The sequence below is a fragment of the Mustela nivalis genome (genome assembly GCF_964662115.1).
Source record: "Mustela nivalis genome assembly, chromosome: 20".
Taxonomy (NCBI): Eukaryota; Metazoa; Chordata; class Mammalia; order Carnivora; family Mustelidae; genus Mustela; species Mustela nivalis.
The window spans coordinates 5,874,775-5,897,965 of NC_139039.1; the positions used below are offsets into that span (position 1 = coordinate 5,874,775).

The 23,191-nt window shown below is 36.8% G+C and overlaps 1 protein-coding gene across 3 annotated transcripts in view; it reads left to right on the top strand.

Annotated features, from left to right (window-relative positions):
- Positions 1-23,191, top strand: part of ZMAT4 (zinc finger matrin-type 4) — a 382,160-nt gene that overhangs the window by 291,914 nt on the left and 67,055 nt on the right. For all 3 annotated transcript variants that reach the window (XM_082715041.1, XM_082715042.1, XM_082715043.1), the window contains exon 6: positions 9,417-9,513. In XM_082715041.1, the coding sequence (XP_082571167.1) occupies positions 9,417-9,513 (97 nt within the window). The remainder of the gene's footprint in view (positions 1-9,416; positions 9,514-23,191) is intronic.

The window sequence follows — 23,191 nt, forward strand, 5'->3', positions numbered from 1 at the left end:
CTGGACTAGATAAGCCCTAAAGAGCCTTTCTGTGACTTCATTCCCAGTCACCTGTCACGGGAGGCAGAATGAGTAACAGTTAGGAGATTGACTCCTGAACAGAATACATGGGTTCAAAATCCAGCTATGTCTCCAGCCAGCTCTGTGATTTTGAGTAAGTCTTTACTCAATTTACTCATCTTTAAATCAGGATAATGGTAGTGTCTGCTCATAGGGTGTTGCAAAGAGTAAATAGGTAAAGTGAGCACAATGGGGCTTATGTATGGCATACATAATATAAGTATTAGCAACTATTTTTTATGCTGGAAGATGACAAATCCATTTAGAGGACCATTTGATTAATGAATGTGTATGAAATAGAGGAGAAAGAAATAATTCAAGGCCAAATGTCTTATTTTTTTTTTTTACTTTTGTATTATTAATCATCTTTCAAAATGGTCTCAGCTTTAGTAAGCACTGTAATACAGAACATATGGAAATATTTCTTGGCGTCCTATAAGGTTATCAAAGCATAAATAGGAAAATGAAATTTACTTTCTAGTAATGTGAAACAATAGAATTTGTAGGGTGTAAATGAGGAGGAACAGAAACTGGCAAAACTTGAGTCTCTAGTTTGCTGAGGTTTTTGGTTAGAACCACAACTGTTAACTTTTCTTAATAAAATGAAATGTGAGGATCTTGGGTATCCAATCTGTGAATTTTGGTAAATGAATATGCCCTAAAACTACCATCCCAACCAAGTACTTGGCTCTGGAAAATTGTCTTGTGCCCTCTTCCAGTCAATCCACTCCCTAAAGACAACGCTGTTCTGAATTCTGTTATTAGAGTATAGCTTTGCTGTTATTTAACTTTGTAGGAGTGAAGTCATACAGTATGTGTTTCTTTGTATCTGAATTCCTTACCTACAGGTTATATTTCTGAGACTCATTGATGTCTTTACATAAATTAGGTTTTTGTTCTATTTGGGGTTTTTTGTTGTTTTTGTTTTGGTTCTTGGGTATTATTCCATTATATGAGTGTATCATAATTTGCTTATCAATCCGTATTGGTGAGCATTTAGATTGTTTTGAGACTTTGGCCATTAGACATAAAGCTGCTATAAACATTCTCATACAAGTCTTGCTTTACATGCTGAGCATAAATAGTCTAGGAATAGAGTTTCTGAGTCTTAGGGTAAATATCCGATTCACTTTATAAGAGACTGACAGTTTTACCATTTTTGCAGTCTCCTCCAGAAGGTATGAGAATTCCAGTTGTTCTACATGGGGTATTTACATTTGGTATTGTTGTTTTATTTTATTTTATCATTGGTTGTGGGCATAAGATAGAATTTAGATGTTCTTTTGATTTTTATTTCCCTGGTGACAAATGATGCTAAGCACCTTTTCATATGCTTATTGATCATTTTTATATCTTATTTTATGACTAATCTGATTGAGTAGTTTGTCCTTTGAAAGACTGGGTTGTGTATTTTTATTATTGTCATGTATGTAAGAGTTAATTACATGTTCTGGACACAAGTGCTGTATCAGATATTAAGTATTCCAAATATATATATATATTTTCCCCCCTAGGATGTGACTCACCTTTTTGTTTTCTTTCTTTATTTTTTTTTATAAGCAGATACTTTCATTTTTGTAAGATCCAATTTATCATTTTTTTAATGTTCAGTGTGTTTTGTTCCCTAGGAAATCTGTGCCTATGCCAAGTTCATAAAGCTATTCTCCTATATTTTCCTAGAAGCTTTATAGTTTTAGCTTTTGCATTGAAATCTATAATTAATCTTAATTTTTAATGTGTGCTGTAAGGCAGAGGTTGATGCTCATCTTTTTGTTTCTTACATTTATCTGGTTGTTCTAGCACTGTTTGTTGAAAAAGCCTTCTTTCCCCCATTAAATTGGCTTGACACCTTTATTGAAAATCAATGAAAGTAGTCAAAAGGTACAAATTTCTAGTTCTAAAATAAATAACTACTAGAGATGAAATGTACAACATGATGACTATAGTTAGCACAGCTACATGGTATATTTGAAAGTGGCTAAAAAGATAGATCCTGAAAGTTCTCATAATAAGAAAAATCTATTTTTTCTTTTTTCTTTTCTTTATTTTTTTTAGTCTATATGAGATGATGGGTGTTAACTAACCTTATTTAGGTGATCATTTCACAATATATGTATGTCAAGTCATTATAGGGTACATCTTAAACTTCTGTAGGGACATATGTCAATTATATTTTAACAAAATTGGAAAAAATATCAATTGACTTTTTGTGTGTACCTCTAGTTCTAGTTCTAGACTCTATGTTGTGTTCCATTGATACAATTTATTCATCCTGAGGCTAATGCCACACTGTTATGATCACACCAACTTTTGTAGTAAATCTTGAAATCCTCAAGTGTGAGTCCTCAGAATCTTCTTTTTTCAAATTGTTTTGTCCACTTTAGGTACTTAGATTTCCACACACATTTTAAAATACACTTGTCTGTTTCTATAAAGAGCCTGTTGAAATTCTGACCAAGTTTGCATGGAATCTATAGGAGAACTGATATATTAAATAGTAACGATTCTTTTGGTTCATGAATATGGTGTAATCGGTCACTATTTAGGTAGCTCTTAATTTCTCTCAACCAAGTTTTGTAGTTCTCAGTCTTGTACAGCTTTTGCTAAATTTATTCCTTTTATTCTTAAATGTTTTAAAATATTTTGATACTATTATAGTGGTATTTTTCATTTTTACTTTCCAGTTGTTTGAAACCATTTTAAGAATGCCTTTTTTTTTTTTTTTAAACTACTGGCTTTGTGTCAAGTTACCTTTCTAAACTCACTTAATCTAGCAGTTATTTTGTAGGTCTCTTAGGACATTTTTTTAAACCATAATCTTCCATGAATAAAGACAGTTTTACTTCTTCATTTCCAAATCTGCAGGCCTTTCTTTTCTTTCTTTTTTTTTAACGGCACTGCCTCAAATCTCTGGTGCAACGTTGTATACAAATGGCAACGTTGTAATACCAATTGGTTTTATTCTGATTTTAGGAAACTGTCCAATATTTCAGCGTTTAATATGTTAGCTGTAGGTTTTTGATAGATGTTCTTTATTAAATTAAAACATTTTTCTACTATGTTAAGAATTTTGATCATTAATGGACATCAACATTTGTCAAATGCTTTTTTCTGCACCTATTAGGACTATATTATCTTCTCATTTTGTGTGTTAATGTAGTGAATTATATTACTTGAGTTTTAAATGTCATACTACTCTTAACTTCCTGGAATAAACAACTTGGTTATGATGGAACTGATTTGTGTACATATACACACACACATCTATATCTGTTATGTGTTTCTAATTTTTAAAGGATTTTTTTGGTCGTATTCATGACAAATATTGGTTTGCAATTTTATTGTCTTTTAGAGACTATCACAATTTTTATTGGTGTTATGTTGGCTCAAAAATGAGTATGGAAATATTTCTTCCTCTGTTTACTAAAAGAGTTTGTGTAAGTGATATTATGAAATCATTTAATGTTTGGTAGAATTGTCCAAAGAACTTTCTGATTCTAGAGATTTCTTTGTGGGAGAATTTTGGACAAGAAAATCAATTTCACTAATAGATAAATGGCTATCTTGATTTTATATTTCATCATGTGTTAGCTTTGGTAAATTGAATTTTTAAAGACATTTGTCCATCTCGTATACTTTGTCAGATTTACTGGCATAACATTGTTCATAATATTCTTTCTCTTATTATCTTTTTAAAATGCCTGCAGGACCTGAATTAATAACAATTCTTTTATTTTCATAATTTATGTTCCTTGTTTTTTATAACCTATGACAGATTTGCCCTGATACATGTATTAATCCTTTCTAAAAAGCAGACTTGGGGTTTTGTTAATTATTCTGTTATTTGTTTCTATTTTATTGATTTCTTCCCTTTATTATTTCTTCTCTTCTTCTACTTGGTTTAATACTATTTGATATTATTTGGTATTGTTTTTTTCTAGTTTCATAGGATTTAAATTTTGACTGTTGATTTTGAGCCTCTCTTCCTTTTGGATATGAAGCTATCCCTCTAAAAACTGATTAAAGACTGATTAACTGATTAATATGTGTAGTATTGTCATTATCACTGAATTCAAAATATTTCCTAATTTCCATTTGGATTTTTTTTCTTTAAGCACAGGTTATTTATAAAACTTTAGTTCTTTTTATAAATACCACCGTTATTTATTTATTTCAATTGCAAGTCAAAGAAACCTTTCTACAAAATATAATTACTTGAAATTTAGTACAATTTTTTAATGGCCCATCACATTCCTTTAGTTTGCTTCCTATATAGACTTGAAAAGTTTGTGTATTCTGCAATTATTGAATGTAGTGTTCCATAAATATCAATAAGTACAAAGTGGGTGATAGTTTTATTTAGATTTTTTAAACTTTAGTGACTTTTTTTGTCTTACTGCTCTATCAACTATTTCTTCCTCTCTTTCTACCAGTTCTTGTCTCATGTATCCATAAGCCTTATTCTTAGCTAAATTCCACTTAGAATTGTTAGGTTCTCCTAATGAATTTCTCACTTTATCATTATAAAACATCCTCCTCTCTGGCAGCAATTCTCACCTTGAAATCTATTTGCCTGATATTAATACGGCACCTCCACTCTGTATGCTTATTGCTTGCATGGTATGCCTTTTTCTGTCCCTGTACTTTTAACCTATAAGTGTACAAAATAGACCTCTGGAGCCAGTATATATTTAAATCTTGCTTTTTATCTAGACTGACAATTTCTGTCTTTTAAATGTTTGGTCCATTTACATATAATTATCGATATGGTTGAATTTAACTAAACCATTTGCTATCTATTTTCTATTTCTTCCATCTGTTTTCTCTTCTTTTCCTGCCTTCTTCTGGGTTAATCAAATGTTTTTTATTATCCTATGTAATCTTTCCATAGGCTGTTTAGCTGTATATCTTTGTTTGTTTCTAGGGGATTATAATATTCATCCTCGAATGACCACTCACTACTTATAACTGATATTTACCATTTTATGTAAAATATGATCTTTTAGCAGTATTGTTCTACTCCTATCCATTCTTGTACTATGTTGTCATTTAACACATAGAAATATATTATAAACACCATAATATACAATATGATGTTAGAGTTTTTTTTGTTTTCTGTCTTCAAATAAATTTAGAGGAATAAAAAAGATGGATATCCACATATTAATCATTTATGGTATCCTTCATTTTTTCCTGTAGATCTGAGTCTACATCTGGTGCTATTTGCCTTCCCTCTAAAGACCCTTATAAGCTTTTCTGTAACCTACGTCTGCTGGCAAACTACTCTCTTAGTTTTCGTTTATTGAAAATGTTTTTATTCACTTTCAGTTTTGAAGGATATTTTTGTAGAATATAGAATTCTGGGCTAGCAGTTGCTTTGTTTTGTTTGTTTGTTTGTTTGTTTGTTTGTTTTTTGAACAGTCTGAGCCCGTTTCTATCCCTGGCCCTCTCTGCTTACTACTCACTCTCCCTGGACAACTCTAACGAGTCTTTCATATCACAGCTGAAATCTCGTCCCTCCGGTTTCATTGCACACTTCTCGACCACTCTGTTGACCGTACCATCCAAAACCACCCTTCCTCCCTGTTTCTCTCTCGTTAGCCTGTTTACATCTGAGTGACACCTTCACAGTATGTAATAATGTGTTTATTTGTTTACTTTTTATTGACTTTGAAACTGCCTAGCTCCATCAAAAATTATTTGGTCCATTTTATTCTCTCCTACACTCTTGGCGTTCAGCAAAATCACCTGGCATTGTCATAAAGGTGCGATGATGCTTCTGTGATGTAAAATGGATGCATGGGAAGCTGCAGGGGCATTGAAGTCTGGCTTGGTGAGACTTGAAAAGACACACTGAGTAGTCCCATACTGCTAAACACTCCAGGACCATCTGTTTTACACACTGTGCTAAGAATATAAATACAAAAGTGATGCATCTTCAAGAAGCTTTCCCAGATTCTCTGAGTTAGAAACAGTGTCCTCCTCTATCCCGTACCTTCCACTCCTGACCATGGTACTTTCCATGATCTACCTTGCACTGTTGCTCTTTGCTCTCTGTCCAGCTGGACTGCCAGTTCCTTGCAGCCATGTCTAAATTTTCCAACACATACCAGCAATCCTGCAGAAATAACCTTTAGGTATGCAAAAGTTTCGGGATGCTCTTAGTATGGTATTGCGCTGAAAACGAGTTGAATGAGAAAGTTAGCATTTTTGTTTAATAAGATTCTCTAGTTCTCGGAGGAAAAAGGAGCTGTATAATTCCAAACTAATTAGGATTTCAACTGAGCATTAATAAAGGCCTAACTTCCCACTAAGGACACTGTGTCATGTGTGGGGGAGGACTCCTCGGCCCCTTCCCTGCCTTTGTTCTTGTTTATACCCACTGCCTTCCTGGTTTATGCTTCCTGTAGTTTACATCGTAATAAAGTGCCAGCTATTTCCTGCCCACGCCTCTGTTGGGCTGCAGAGCATGAGAACTGTAATGAAAAGCACAGATCAGAATATTTTTTAGATTTGTTGGTGATCTTAAAAATGCCCATTTTTAAACATAAATATTTATGTCTGCTGCCAAGCTGAACCTCCATTTGTTATGAGGCAAACTTTGATTAGTCTGTAGTCTGAAGAGGACCCGTAGAAATAGTAGTTACTGTTTATTATGACAACATTGATGGAAAACCCAGGAAGGAAGGCCTGAAGCTGGTTTTCATATTCTGACTCCATGCATAAAAGAAGGAATGGACCAGCCCTAGAGAAGCATTCAAACGGCTCACATGCTGGTTGTGATAACTTATGTTCTCTGGGTTTGGGGACGACAGTCATCGTTCTGAGTCATGCACACCTGTGAAGTCGAAAGGTGATGGAAGCACAGCTCTTCATGGTGGCATAGGTTGTTTTTTTTTTCTTTTTGTTTTTCTTTTCTTTTATGCTGAAAATAATTTTTTACTCTCACTCCTAGATACATAAAAGTTCTATGCCTTTAATTGGTCTATCCGGGATAGAAAAACAATTTCTCAGGTATCTCCAATCTTCATTAAAAGTTGGGTTTTTTCCCCTCTCTCTGCTCTGATCTGCTTGGGCTGCCTGTTTGTGAGAAAAGAAAGATCCATAGGCTCCTCTCTGTTTCTCCACGAGGGCTCTTGCTTTCCTTCTAGGGTTTTGCTTTTTATCCCTTTAGCTCAGAAGGTTGCCTCAGGTTCCTTCAAGGCTGTGGGAAGCAGGGTATCAGGTTATAAAGGTGAGGGGGACAAAAGTTGACTTGATAGATAAACAGACAAGGCTAGCGTAGATGCTGCCTGATCTGGCACAGGCTGCAAAATGTCTCTTCTTCTCATGGGGTGATTTCATGGCTTTTCAGGAACTCAGCATTACTTGATATGAGCTACATATTTCCTCTGGGAAATATGAAGCCTCTAGATATCCAGCTGAACATTTTTAGCATCTTTCTGCTGAGGTCTTATTGCTTCCAGCACCAATATCCTAAACGTCACCAAACCAGCTCTGCTCATACACAGGACACACATGGGTCTATGGGAAGCTCTCACATATCTTTTACTCTGGCAAGCTGTGAGAATACGTGCCCAATCCTGCCACCTTTCTTGCTTTGCCATCAAAGTTGCTAACTAGCCACAGACTCTGGAATTTTGAATCTTGCAGGGGGTATCAAGAGTCCAATACCTGGCTTCCCAAGTGTAAGGAGGCACTTCTGAAGCTCTTTAGGGGTTAGTTCCACTGAAGTCTTTTCCCATAGGTTTGAGGTGAGAGAGAAGGACACATCCAATTCACAAGGAGTAGGGTAAGTAAAACAGTACAATATGGCTCCTTTAAGAAATCTTCAACCTATTTTTTTCTTCTTCAACCTCTTTTTTTAGACTGGTAGTGGGTAGTCAGCTCTGGGTTAGAAATTGATTCTTGACTATTTCCTTTGGATGTTTTGGACTGGGCTTCAACTTAGGGCTTCCTCTGTGACGTTGAGGAAAAAAATTCTATTTTAATATCCCTTTGAAATTATAATAATAGCTAATTTATGTTGAACACTTGTTATATAACAGCTACTCTTTCATACATGCATTATCTCGCTCAGTCCTTCCCACGATCCTTTAAGGAATGAGAAATCCAGAGAAGTCAACTAATTTATATAAAGTCACCCAGGTTGTAGGTTACATAATTCTACCAATGCTGTGTATTTTCCTTTTAGAAAAATGAGAACGATTTTGTTTCTCAGAAAGAAAATGCTATGCATTCATCAGGGGGAATAAAATGCTACAACTGTTTATAATTCTGGCTTTCCAATGGTAAGACATAGAATGTTGGAGCAAAATTAATAACAACTGTCACTTGATAAGCATTTTAATATATTTACTTGCCTAATTCTCACAGCAGCCTTGTGATGTGAATGGTTTTGTCTTCACGTTGAGACCAGGAAGAAATTGCATGATTTCCCCTAGATCATACAACCAGGAATGACTGGAGCCAAGATTTAAATTCAAACTTTCAGATCATGACCCACAGTTTACCTTTCTCTCTACTCTGATGGGACACACTAGCAGAAGGAATGTATTTCATGGGGTCTCTGAGCTGTGGCAACTGTTTCAAGTTTGATTAAAGCTACTTTCTAACACATTTGACTAGATGAATCAATATTATAAAGAAGTCAGCATATTTACTAAACTCTTTGAAAGAAAAGAACATCTTATTCATCTCGGAATCCCTAGTGGCTGGTCCAAAGTTGATACTTTATTAATGAATGAATTGAATGAATTAAATTAATAAACAAATTAATGAATAACTTTTTTTTAAAAACTCTTTGGTGGAAAGTAAGCTTTTATGCGAATTAGATTATTATCCATCTCTTGGGTATTTGCATTTTATAAGATGATCCTGGAAGAATTCCAGTGAATGAGATCTAAAGCTGAATTTGTGATTTTGCCATTGGAATAGGGTTGAAAGAGTAATCGAGACAGAGTTTTTCTCTGGGGTCTCAAATTTCTTTATAGATATGACAGCATACCATGTCTATATGCTTAAGAAAAAAGTAGTATTATCTTTGTTTGGGTTACAAAATGTCCAGAAACTTTGTATCTCAGGAAGCATGTTCTTCCCCCCCACACTTTTTTTTTTTTTTAATTACATTCAATTTGCCACATCCTAATAATTTCAGGCATCCAGAAATGGAGCAACCTGCTTCTAACTTCTACTAAGGGAAGCGTTGGCCGGGTTTTGTAAGGAGGATTGAAGTGTTGGTGGGGTAGACCAGATGCCCTTTTAGATACTCTGCCCAGAACTTTTTAGAGATTCTGGAGTTCATTCAGGTAGTGATGGCAAGGATGCAGCTAATCAAGTGTGTCTGTTGTCCACAGGTCTGAGGCGCAATTACAGATGTACGATCTGCAGTGTCTCTCTAAACTCCATAGAACAGTATCATGCCCATCTGAAAGGATCAAAACACCAGACCAAGTAGGTACTTTCATACTTTTACCCTTCTGTCCTTTTGTATATAATTTATAGCATGGTGGGGGAAAAAAAGGCTAAACATTTTAATTATTTCAAAATAAGTCAATGGAAACTACATCTCTTTATCTCAAAATTTCCCCTGATATCTACACTGAAACCTCTAGGACCTGCCTAGCACAACTTAAAGATGGCTTCTCCTTTTTTAGCACAAGTAATGACAGGCTCTTTCATCTGCTTCTTTTCATTCTTTAATTTTTTCAAGAACAGTTCAGCACATTTTCACAAACTTTGGGAAACTCTTAGATCTATTCTAAGTGTTTTTAAAGAAACGATGTTATTTCTGTTTGGGAGATGTGCCAGGCTTCGGTGTTGTGAAGTCAAATTCTATGAATATCTTCTACCACTTACCATTTTTAGGTGAAAATTGTTGATTAGTACAGAAACCTAACAAATTCTCTGGTATCTTAAGTTATTTGAATGCATAGCTATTTCTAATTAAATGACAGCTCGTTCTGTTTTTCCTCCCAAATTCTCATAGTTTTTAAACCAGAATAGGCTATCAGGCATAATTTCAACTATATTTATACTGTGCATCTTTAAAAAAAGATCAGTGATGTTAGCTTTGTAAGTATTTAAAATCGCTGCTAGGACTACTGAGAAAATCTAATAAAAAAGGAAAAAACAAAAAAAAAACCTCAAAATATGTAATTTTCCTAAGTATAATTGTTTTGATTTCTCTCATAATCATTACCAGAATCATTCAACAGATTTTACTGTATCAAGACCTCATGAATAATGAATGATTCAGTCAACAAACATTTATCGAGTGCCCACTACATGTCAGACTCTGAGGTGTGCCCGGGGGAAGAAAAGCTGAACTGAATTAGATCTTTCTCTTGCAGAGCTAGCTCCCTTCCAGGCTGGGGAAATAGTCATGTGAGCACAGGGATTGTTCTCTAATATTGTGAACACCCAGAGCTTTGAGTACCCAGGAGGGAATAACCAGGGCAAGACTGACAGGAACATCTGTACAGAGCCTGAGCTTGAACACATAAATGAGGTTGTGGTCTGATTTTGCTCACCATCCTAACAACCTTGGTGTCTTGTTAGTACTCAGTATGTATGAAGGGCTTCATAAATATTTTTGATGGAATAAGTGTGTGATTCTAAAAGAACTAGTAACAATTTTCTATGCAGGCGTATGAGGAAGGTGCTTTCCAGACAAGGACTTTTTTTTTTTTTTTTTTTTTTGCTAAGCTATTATAAAGATAGAGGTTTCAGGGGTCTAGAGTAGGTGAGGAAATTTAAGCCCCAAGTTAGTGATGGCCTCTCAGACTTCCCTCAGTTTATGCCTTCTCATGAGTCAAAGCCCCTTTCATGACTTGCTAGTACTCTAATCCGCCCCCAGAGGATTTTATCAAGGTAATTCTTCAAAAAAGAAGATTTTTCTCTGATTTGTTGTGGGGCACCCTGAATGCTTGTATTGAATACTGACACTGCTGACCTACCCCAGACAGTCTATCCATTGTTTCTCTAACTAGCACGTTGTAAGAGGCACCAAATGTGTTCTAACCCATAGGCATCTGATGGACACAGAGATGCATTTCAGGTAGCTGCAACAGTCAGTGAAAGTCTTTTAGGAAAATGTGTTAATAAATAGAAAATGGTAGAGAATAATGACTTTAAGTGGCACAAATTCCGTAAATATGTCTTGCATATAGTATCTCCAGCTTCAGGAGACTCTCTGCCTCTCCACGGGTACAGGCCTTTTCACATCCATCCTCTCACTGAATCCCCTGAACTACCTTCAGATAAATAGCATTAACCCATTATTTTATACAAGAACACGAAGGCTAAGGGAGACCAAAGAACTAACTGAACATCCCCTTGCCAAAAATGGCAGAACCAGGACTGAACTTAGCAGTGTCTGACTCAGGCTTCTGCTTCTCCCATCTCTCTGAGTTACTACAGACAGGCCTGGCACGGAGGACTGCCAGTAGAGTATAATGATGAATTTTGAAAAAGAAAGCATTACTTTCCTGGTGGCTTTAATAATATGAGTGACTTTAGAAAGGTTCGTCTCCTACCAATGCTGCCTTCTTTCCAGTAAACAAGATACTTGTCCCTACCACAGTAAGCACAAGGTTGCTCTCTTTCTAATGAGTGAATTGAGGGCAAAAAGCCCTTGCCACATGACTGTTTCATCTACCCTTATAGCTAAGGGATATTGTGTGTGGGGTGTGTGTGTGTGTGTGTGTGTGTGTGTGTGTTTCTAAGACAGATTCTTCCATGATATTCTGTAATCTCCCTGTTAGTTTTGGCATCAACTTTATGCTAATATCATTAAACAAGTTGAGAGGTTTTCCCTCTTTTCTAAACCCTGAATGAGTTTGTAGTAAACTGCTATTACTTCTTATTTAAATATTGGGAAGGGGATGCTTGAGTGTCTCAGTCATTTAGGCATCTGCCTCCTGCTTAGGTCATGATCCCAGGGTGCTGGGAATGAGTTCCCCATTGAGCTCTCTTTGCTCGGCGGGGAACCTGCTTCTCTTTCTGCCTGTCACTCCCTGTGCTTGTGCTCTCTCTCTCCCTCTCAAATAAATAAATAAAATCTTTAAAAATAAATAAATAATTTTAGGAAGAATTCATTGGGAAGCTATGGTGACTATACTGTGGGAATATTTTTATTAAAAATTTAATTTCTTGGTGGAGTCAAGATGGTGGAGAAGTAGCAGGATGAGACTACTTCAGCTAGCAGGAGATCAGCTAGATAGCTTATCTAAAGATTGCAAACACCTGCAAATCCATCGTCAGATCAAAGAGAAGAAGAACAGCAATTCTAGAAACAGAAAAACAACCACTTTCTGAAAGGTAGGACTGGCAGAGAAGTGAATCCAAAGTGAGGGGAAGATAGACCGTGGGGGAGGGGCCGGCTCCTGGCAAGTGGCAGAACAACGGAGCACAAAATCAGGACTTTTAAAAGTCTGTTCCACTGAGGGACATTGCTCCAGAGGCTAAATACCAGGGTGAAGCCCACGCGGGGTCAGCGTGGCCTCAGGTCCCGCAGGGTCACAGAAGGATTGGGGGTGTCTGAGTGTCGCAGAGCTTGCAGGTATTAGAACGGGGAAGCCGGCTACAGAGACAGAGCCAAAGAGTGAGCTCGCAGCTCGGGGTTACCTTGAACCGGTTGCAGCCTGGGTGAGCTCGGAGCATGGCCAGAGTCCAGGGAGACGGGAGTAATTGGACGCTATTCTCTGAGGGTGCACTGAGGAGTGGGGTCCGGGTGCTCAGCTCCTCTGGGCCAGAGACCGGGAGGCCGCCATTTTCATTCCCGTCCTCCGGAACTCTAAGGAAAACCCTCAGGGAACAAAAACTCCCGAAAGCAAACCCGAGCGGATTAATCAGCCCGGCCCCTGGTAAGGGCGGTGCAATTCTGCCTGGGGCAAAGACACTTGAGAATCACTACAACAGGCCCCTCCCCCAGAAGATCAACAAGAAATCCAGCCAGGACCAAGTTCACCTACCAAGGAGTGCAGGTTCAATACCAAGGAGAGCAGCGGAATTCCAGAGGAGGAGAAAGCAAAGCACAGAACTCATGGCTTTCTCCCCAAGATTCTTTAGTCACGCACTTAATTTAATTTTTTTTCAATTTTGTTTTCTTCTTCTGCTAAATGTTTTTTTAACTTTTACCCTTCTCTTTTTTAACGTTTTTTAACTAGTTTATCTCATATATATATATATATATATATTTCTTTCTTTTTAATATTTTTTCTTTATTTGTCTTCTTTTTTTAATTGTTTCTTTTTTTTTTTTTCTGAACCTCTTTTTATCCCCTTTCTCACCCCCCCCCCCACGATTTGGGATCTCTTCTTTGGTTAAAGCATATTTTCCTGGGGTATTTGCCACCCTTTTAGTATTTTACTTGCTCCTTCATATACTCTTATCTGGACAAAATGACAAGGCGGAAAAATTCACCACAAAAAAAAAAAAGAACAAGAGGCAGTACCAAAGGCCAGGGACCTAATTAATACAGACATTGGTGATATGTCAGATCTAGAGTTCAGAATGATGATTCTCAAGGTTCTAGCTGGGCTCGAAAAAGGCATGGAGGATATTAGAGAAACCCTCTTGGGAGATATAAAAGCCCTTTCTGGAGAAATAAAAGAACTAAAATCTAACCAAGTTGAAATCAAAAAAGCTATTAATGAGGTGCAATCAAAAATGGAGGCTCTCACTGCTAGGATAAATGAGGCACAAGAAAGAATTAGCCATATAGAAGAAAAATGACAGAGAATAAAGAAGCTGAGCAAAAGAGGGACAAACATCTACTGGACCATGAGGGGAGAATTCGAGAAATAAGTGACACCATAAGATGAAACAACATTAGAATAATTGGGATTCCAGAAGAAGAAGAAAGAAAGAGAGGTGAAGAAGGTATATTGGAGAGAATTATTGGAGAGAATTTCCCTAATATGACAAAGGGAACAAGCAGCAAAATCCAGGAGGTACAGAGAACGCCCCTCAAAATAAATAAGAATAGGTCCACACCCCGTCACGTCACCTAATAGTAACATTTACAAGTCTTAGTGACAGAGAAAATCCTGAAAGCAGCCCAGGAAAAGTCTGTAACATATAATGATAAAAATATTAGATTGGCAGCAGACTTATCCAGAGACCTGGCAGGCCAGAAAGAGCTGGCATGATATATTCAGAGCACTAAACGAGAAAAACATGGAGCCAAGAATACGATATCCAGCTAGGCTATCATTGAAAATAGAAGGAGAGATTAAAAGCTTCCAGGACAAACAAAAACTGAAAGAATTTGCAAACAATAAACCAGCTCTACAAGAAATATTGAAAGGGGTCCTCTAAGCCAAGAGAGAACCTAAAAGTAGAAGATCAGAAAGGAGCAGAGACAATATACTGTAACAGTCACCTTACAGGCAATACAATGGCACTAAATTCATATTTTTCAATAGTTACCCTGAATGTTAATGGGCTAAATGCCCCAATTAAAGGACACAGGGTATCAGAATGGATACAAAACCAAAACCCATCTATATGTGACCTACAAGAAACTCATTTTAAGCCCGAAGACACCTCCAGATTTAAAGTGAGGGGGTGGAAAGCAATTTACCATGCTAATGGACATCAGAAGAAACCAGGAGTGGCAATCCTTATATCAGATCAATTAGATTTTAAGCCAAAGACTATAATAAGAGATGAAGAAGGACACTATATCATACTCAAAGGATCCATCCAACAGGAAGATCTAACAATTTTAAATATCTATGCCCCTAACATGGGAGCAGCCCAGTATATAAACCAATTAATAACAAAATCAAAGAAACACATCAATAATAATACAATAATAGTAGGGGACTTTAACACCCCCCTCACTGAAATGGACAGATCATCCAAGCAAAAGATCAACAAGGAAATAAAGGCCTTAAATGATACACTGGACCAGATAGACATCACAGATATATTCAGAACATTTCATCCCAAAGCCACAGAATACACATTCTTCTCTAGTGCACATGGAACATTCTCCAGAATAGATCACATCCTTGGTCCTAAATCAGGTCTCAACCAGTATCAAAAGATTGGGATCATTCCCTGCATATTTTCAGACCACAATGCTCTGAAGCTAGAACTCAATGACAAGAGGATATTTGGAAAGAACCCAAATACATGGAGACTAAACAGCATCCTTCTGAAGAATGAATGAGCCAACCAGGAAATTAAAGAAGAATTGAAAAAATTCATGGAAACAAATGATAATGAAAACACAATGTGTGGGACACAACAAAGGCAGTCCTGAGAGGAAAATATATAGTGGTACAACCTTTCTCAAGAAACAAGAAAGGTCTCAGGTACACAACCTAACCCTACACCTAAAGGAGCTGGAGAAAGAACAAGAAAGAAACCCTAAACCCAGCAGGAGAAGACAAATCATACAGATCAGAGCAGAAATCAATGAAAAAGAAACCAATAAAATAATAGAACAAATCAACGAAACTAGGAGCTGGTTCTTTGAAAGAATTAATAAGATTGATAACCCCCTGGCCAGACTTATCAAACAGGAAAGAGAAAGGACCCAAATAAATAAAATCGTGACTGAAAGAGGAGAGATCACAACTAACACCAAAGAAATACAGATAATTATAAGAACATACTATGAGCAACTCTAAGCCAACAAATTTGACAATCTGGAAGAAATAGATGCATTCCTAGAGACATATATATTACCACTACTGGACCAGGAAGAAATCGAAAACTTGAACAGACCCATAACCAGTAAGGAGATTGAAACAGTCATTAAAAATCTCCAAACAAACAAAAGCCCAGGGCCAGACAGCTTCCCGGGGGAATTCTACCAAAAATTTAAAGAAGAACTAATTCCTAGTCTCCTGAAACTCTTCCAAAAAATAGAAATGAAAGGAAAACTTCCAAACTCATTTTATGAGACCAATATCACCTTGATCCCAAAACCAGACTAGGATCATATCAAAAAAGAGAGCTGTAGACCAATATCCTTGATGAACACAGATGCGAAAATTCTCGCCAAAATACTAGCCAATGGGATTCAACAGTACATTAAAAGGATTATTCACCACGATCAAGTGGGATTTATTCCAGGGCTGCAAGGTTGGTTCAACATCTGCAAATCAATCAATGTGATACAACACATCAATAAAAGAAAGAACAAGAACCATATGATACTCTCAATAGATGCTGAAAAAGCATTTGACAAGTACAGCATCCCTTCTTGATCAAAACTCTTCAAAGTGTAGGGATAGAGGGCACATATCTCAATATTATCAAAGCCATCTATGAAAGACCCATCACAAATATCATTCTCAAGGGAGAAAAACTGAAAGCTTTTCTAAGGTCAGGAACATGGCAGGGATGTCAGGAACATGGCAGGATGTCCATTATCATCACTGCTATTCAACATAGTACTAGAAGTCCTCGCCTCAGCAATCAGACAACAAAAGGAAATAAAAGGCATCCAAATTGGCAAAGAAGAAGTCAAACTACCACTTTTCACAGATGACATGATACTATATGTGGAAAACCAAAAGATTCCACTTCCAAACTGCTAGAACTTGTACAGGAATTCAGTAAAGTGTCAGTATATAAAATCAATGCACAGAAATCAGTCGCATTTCTCTACACCACCAACAAGACAGAAGAAAGAGAATTTAAGGAGTCAATCACATTTACAATTGCACCCAAAACTATAAGATACCTAGGAATAAACCTAACCAAAGAAGCCAAGAATCTATACTCTGAAAACTATAAAGTACTCATGAAAGAAAGTACCATCCATTTTTTTCAAAGAAATGGAACAAATAATCCTAAAAGCTATATGGAACCAGAAAAGACCTTGAATAGCAAAAGGAATATTGAAAAAGAAAGCCAAAGTTGGTGGCATCACAATTCCGGACTTCAAGCTCTATTATAAAGCTGTCATCATCAAGACAGCATGGTACTGGCACAAAAACAGACACATAGATCAATGGAACAGAATAGAAATCCCAGAAATAGACCCTCAACTCTATGGCCAGCTAATCTTTGACAAAGCCAGAAAGAATGTCCAATGGAAAAAAGACAGCCTCTTCAATAAATGGTGTTGGGAAAATTGGACAGCCACATGCAGGAAAATGAAATTGGACCATTTCCTTACACCACACACGAAAATACCCTCAAAATGGATGAAGGACCTCAGTGTGAGAAAGGAATCCATCAAAATCCTTGAGGAGAACACAGGAAGCAACCACTTTGACCTCAGCCGCAGCAACCTCTTCCTAGGAACATCGCCAAAGGCAAAAATGAACTATTGGGATTTTATCAAGATCGGAAGCTTTTGCACAGCAAAGGAAACAGTTAACAAAACCAAAAGACAACTGACAGAATGGTAGAAGATGTTTGCAAACGACATATCAGATAAAGGGCTAGTGTCCAAAATCTATAAAGAACTTAGCAAACTCAACACCCAAAGAACAAATAATCCAATCAAGAAATGGGCAGAAGACATGAACAGACATTTCTGCCAAGAAGACATCCAGATGGCCAACAGACACATGAAAAAGTGCTCCATATCACTCGGCATCAGGGAAATACAAATCAAAACCACAATGAGATATCACCTCACACCATCAGAATGGCTAAAATTAACAAGTCAGGAAATGACAGATGCTGGCGAGGATGTAGAGAAAGGGGAACCCTCCTACACTGTTGGTAGGAATGCAAGCTGGTGCAACCACTCTGGAAAACAGCATAGAGGTTCCTCAAAATGTTGAAAATAGAACTACCCTATGACCCAGCATTTGCACTACTGGGTATCTACCCTAAAGATACAAACGTAGTGATCCGAAGGGGCATGTGCACCTGAATGTTTATAGCAGCAATGTCCACAATAGTCAAACTAGGAAAGGAACCTAGATGTCCATAAACAGATGGATGGATCAAGAAGATGTGGTATATATACAGAATGGAATACTATGCAGCCATCAAAAGAAATGAAATCTTGCCATTTGCGACGACATGGATGGAACTAGAGGGTATCATGCTTAGCGAAGTAAGTCAATCAGAGAAAGACAACTATCATATGATCTCCCTGATATGAGGAAGTGGAGATGCAACATGGGGGGTTAAGGGGGTAGGAGAGGAATAAATGAAACAAAATGGGATTGGGAGGGAGACAAACCATAAGTGACTCTTAATCTCACAAAACAAACTGAGGTTTGCTAGGGGGAGGGAGGTTGTTTACATTGGGGAGGGTATGTGCTATGGTGAGTGCTGTGAAGTGTGTAAACCTGGTGAATCACAGACCTGTACCCCTTTGGATAAAAATATATTATATGTTTATAAAAAAGTAAAAAATAAATTATATTATGAAAAAAATTAATTTCCTCAATGAAACAAGCCCATATTCTCTATTTCTTCTTGTATCGATTTTAAATTAGTTATTTATCAATGAATTTGCCAGTTTATCTATATTTTTAAATGTATTGGTATAAAGTTGTTCATGATACCCCTTTTTTTATTTATAATTGTCTGTAGGATATTTCTCATTCCTAATATTATTTGTCTCTTCCTTTTTTAAAAAATTGTGTGACCATTTTTATTAGAAGTTTGCCAATCCTTATTAGTCTTTTTGATGAATGAATGCTGGGGTTTGTTGATTTTCTCTGAGTATAGTTCTTTTCTGCCATTTAAAAAATTCTTTTCTTTCTACTCCCTGTGGATTTATTTTGCATTTCCCCCTAGCTTCCTCACAGGAAAGTATAGATCATCAATTTTCCACTGTTTCCTTTCTCCTAATATATGGATTTCAGGCTCTCAATGTCCCTTACCACATTGATTTAGCTACAACCCACAAGTTATTTTTTGTATCCTAGAGGTTTTATTAGGTACTATATTTTATTATTATTTATTTCAACTTACTCTCTGATTTTTAGTGTACGTTCTTCTACTCATGACTATTTAGAAGTGCTCTGCTTACCACTTAATATGTAGGGGCTTTTTCTATTTATATTTTGGGGGATTAATTTATACCTGGATTCCCCTCTGGTCAGAGGACATACTCTAAATGATTTCAATCTCCTAAAATTTGTGTAGACTTGCTCTATGCCCCAGGCAAATGTTCAATTTTGGTAAAACTTCATGTTCCCTTGAAAAGAATGTGCCTTTTTCAGTAATTGGGTAAATGGTTCTATATATCAATTAGGTCAAGTTTTTAAATCTTGTTCAATATTCAATGTCCTTACTGATTTTTTGTCTGCTTATTACATTCATGAGAAATAGAAGGACTTAAAAAACTTCTTACTGTAGGTATGCATTTGCCTGGGTGTCCTTTTAATTCTATTTCTTTTATTTATATATTTAAAGGTACACTATTAGATGTTTACAAATTTAAAAACTTTTCAAAATATTCCTTAAATTGGCCGTTTTTATCACCTTTTGTCATCATGAAATGTCGTTCATTACTAGTAATACTTTCCTTAAAGTATACTGACATCTGCTGCCCCCAATTCTTCAAAGCTTTCAAAGTTTTCCCTTTAAAATTTTTTGAAAGATTTTATTTATTTATTTGAGAGATAATGAGAGACAGCATGAAAGAAGAGAAGGTCAGAGGGAGAAGCAGACTCCCTGTGGAGCTGGGAGCCCAATGTGGGACTCGATCCTGGGACTCTGAGATCACGACCTGAGCTGAAGGGAGTCGCTTAGCCCACTGAGCCACTCAGGCACCCTTTCCCTTTAAATTTTATCCAGCTTTTATTTTTTTCTCAAGTGAAAGGTTTGTACAGTATCAGAGCTAGAACTGGAAGTCAGCCAAATGGTTCTTAATGACCCTAATCTGACCGATTAAATCAATGTAAGTATTAAGGTGTCAGTAATTTTCAAGGTCTTATATTTATATTTTTAGTAATAACTTCTAGAGAGGTGTTGAGATGAGAGATTATTAAATTTTGTAGTGGAAAGAGCACTGAATTTTGAGTCAGGAGATTTTATTTCTAATACAACTTTGCCACTGAGTGACCAGGGACGGTGACAAATCTTCTTTAGGTCTCAATTCCTTTGTAATAAGTACTTAGTGATGACAAGAACATGACAAGTGTGTGTCCACTTTCCATACCTTGCTCATGATCCTGGTATTCCTCTCTACTAATCCTGACTTCAACCTTAACGTTCTTTTCAACACAGGTCCCCAGTCAGCCTTCAGCATTCCTTGGAGCTAGCAATGTTCTTTCAACATTATGTCCAGGAGCTCAGAAGGTGAACTTTTTTGTAAATAGTGTCTTTGCAGATATAAACAGTTAAGAATCTCAAGATGAAATCATTCTGGATTTAGGGTGGACCCTGGATCTGATGCATGGTGAATTTATGAAAGGAAAGGAAGGGATATTGGGACACACTGAGAAGCAGGCAGAGACAGAGGCAGAGACCGGGATTCTCTCTACAAACCAGGGAACACCAGGAGCCAGCAGGGGCTCCAAACAGCAAGGAAAGATTCTCTTCTAGAGCTTTGGAAGGAGCTGCTGATGCCTTGATTCAGACTTCTATCCTCTAGAACCGAAAATAAGCCACCCAGTTTGTGGTGCCTTTTTTAGGGTAGCCCTGGGAAATGAATACATTGTGAAATCTACTTACCTTGTTCCATAAGTATCCCTAAGTCCTGTTTTTCCGGGTACCTTCTTCCTTGTCTATGCCAGTAATGATGACAATGACAATGACAATAATGATGGTGGATATGGCAAGGGTGCCACCACTGTTAACTGGAGTGAAACTTCTGTGCAACTGGGGTATAGCAACAAATTAAAATGCTTTGAAAGTGTTACTATATATAATACACATGCCATCCCTGTTAATGGCCAAATGTTAGAAAACTGGGATTCACAGCAGTGACTTGTCCAAGACCCCAGAAATATGGTTGGCAGACCCAGGAGTAGAAGTCAGATTATCGCCATTAGTACTATTACTATTATAATAATAATTAAATAATACCATTATTATCATATTGCTTTTTACTAGTATTAAAGAGACTTTTTCTTTTTTGGCAAATATCATAAACAGCAAAATGGCAGTCAAATTTTGCTCCACAATTAAATAAGAAGAAAAATACTTAGTATCTAATGATATTAAAGGTTTAGAAATGCAAATGATCATACTGACATATGAAGCAATTGCCTCTTAGTAGATTTTTCAGGGTTTCCAGGGGATATAGTCTGTCAATTAGTACAAATGATTAAAATGAAATTTAAAGGCACATGAGTACATACCATAGACTAATGAACAATTCTCCCATAATGGGCTTAAATTTGAGTTTAGGGAACACTTCAAGCCTCAGGACATTATATTACCTAGAAATAATGGATATAAAAGTTGTCATTACTTACTTTGATACTTCAGTTGGTTGAAAATGAGACACAAGTGTCTAAGAGAATAAATCAGGCTGACCAAAAGTTAGTAGAAATTTCTAAATGTTCTTCTTTGAAAAGAAGCTTTGAATGCCAATATCCATTGCTTTCTCTGCAGTTTTTCCCAGACTTTTCCCAAAGTCTTCATATTGTTCATTTTCCCATCATATTCATTTATTTCTTAAGTGAAATAAATAATTGGGTAATTGAATGGAGATTTAGACTAATTTTCAGAGCTGGAATATGGTTGTTTTATTTTTTATTTTTTAGATTTTATTTATTTATTTGACAGACAGATATTACAAGTAGGATATCACAAGCAGGCAGAGAGGCAGGCAGAGAGAGAGGAAGGGAAGCAGGCTCCCTGCCGAGCAGAAAGCCCGATGCGGGACTCAATCCCAGGGCCCTGGGATCATGACCTGAGCAGAAGGCAGAGGTTTTAACCCACTGAGCCACCCAGGCGCCCAGGAATATGTTTGTTTTAAATTCCTTGGAATTTAGTTCCTGCATTTAGGATAGCGGTTAGTTATCTGAGGAGTGTACAATAATAAATAAGATAGTTTTACAAATATGGCAACCATCAAAAACCGTCTGTACTTTTAATAAATAAAAGTAGTTTAAAGCCCCAAGAAATATTTAGAAGCAAACAAATAAATGAAGAAATTAATGCATGGATGTCTTCAAAGGCTAAAGATCTAGATATTTTTTGTGGAATTTTCAATGTGGTTTATTGGCACTAACCAAATTTTTTTTTAAAGATTATATTTATTTGAGAGAGCTAGAGAGTACAAACACACGAGTGGGGGAGGGTTAGAGGAAGAGGGAGAGAAAGAGATCCAAAGCAGACTTCGTGCTGAGCAGGGAACCTGATATGGGCCTCCATTCCCAGGACCCTGAGACCAGGACCTGAGCCAAAGGTAGACATTCAACCAGCTGATCCACCCAGGTGCCCCTGACCAAGAATTTCAATAATCAGAAGGTTTGGGACTTTGGTATTGTGATATATTTTTTCATAAGAAAGTTTTCTTTTCTGAAAAACATAAAATATACACACACACACACACACACACATATATTTGTGTGTGTATATATATATGTGTGTGTGTGTGTGTGTGTATATAATTATGTTTTATATATGTATATGTATATAAATATATATATAACCAATAATAGCTGGGATAAGCAGGGCTTATGACAGGCTTTAAAAAGAGCCACCTTTCCCAAAGAGGGTCAAGTTATTTCCCTTCAGCTGATAACATAAGTTGCTAGGAAAAGCTTAGAATCAAGGGTGAAATCTAGAACCTAAGGCAACTGATTTGCTTATCCCACATTATGACTCTGGCTGTGCAAAATGGCTCTTCTAGAAAGTGGGGTTTATGGAGTGTCACCAAGCCTTTCTAGCCAAAGGGAATCCCAGGCACTGTAAATCTTGCTCAATGTCCACAAGAGCCAAACTGTAGAAAGAACAGAGATGTCCATTGACAGAGGAGTGGATAAAGATGATGTGGTGGATATATACACAGTGGAATATGACTCAGCCATCAGGATGAATACTTAACATTTACACTGACATGGAACTGGGGGGTATTATGCTGAAGGAAATAAGGCAATCAGAGAAAGATAATAATTATATAGTTTTACTCACATGTGGAATATAAGAAACAGCACAGAGGATCATGGGGTAAGGGAAGAGAGACTGAATGGGAAGTCATCAGAGAGGGAGACAAACCAGGAGAGACTCTTAACTCTAG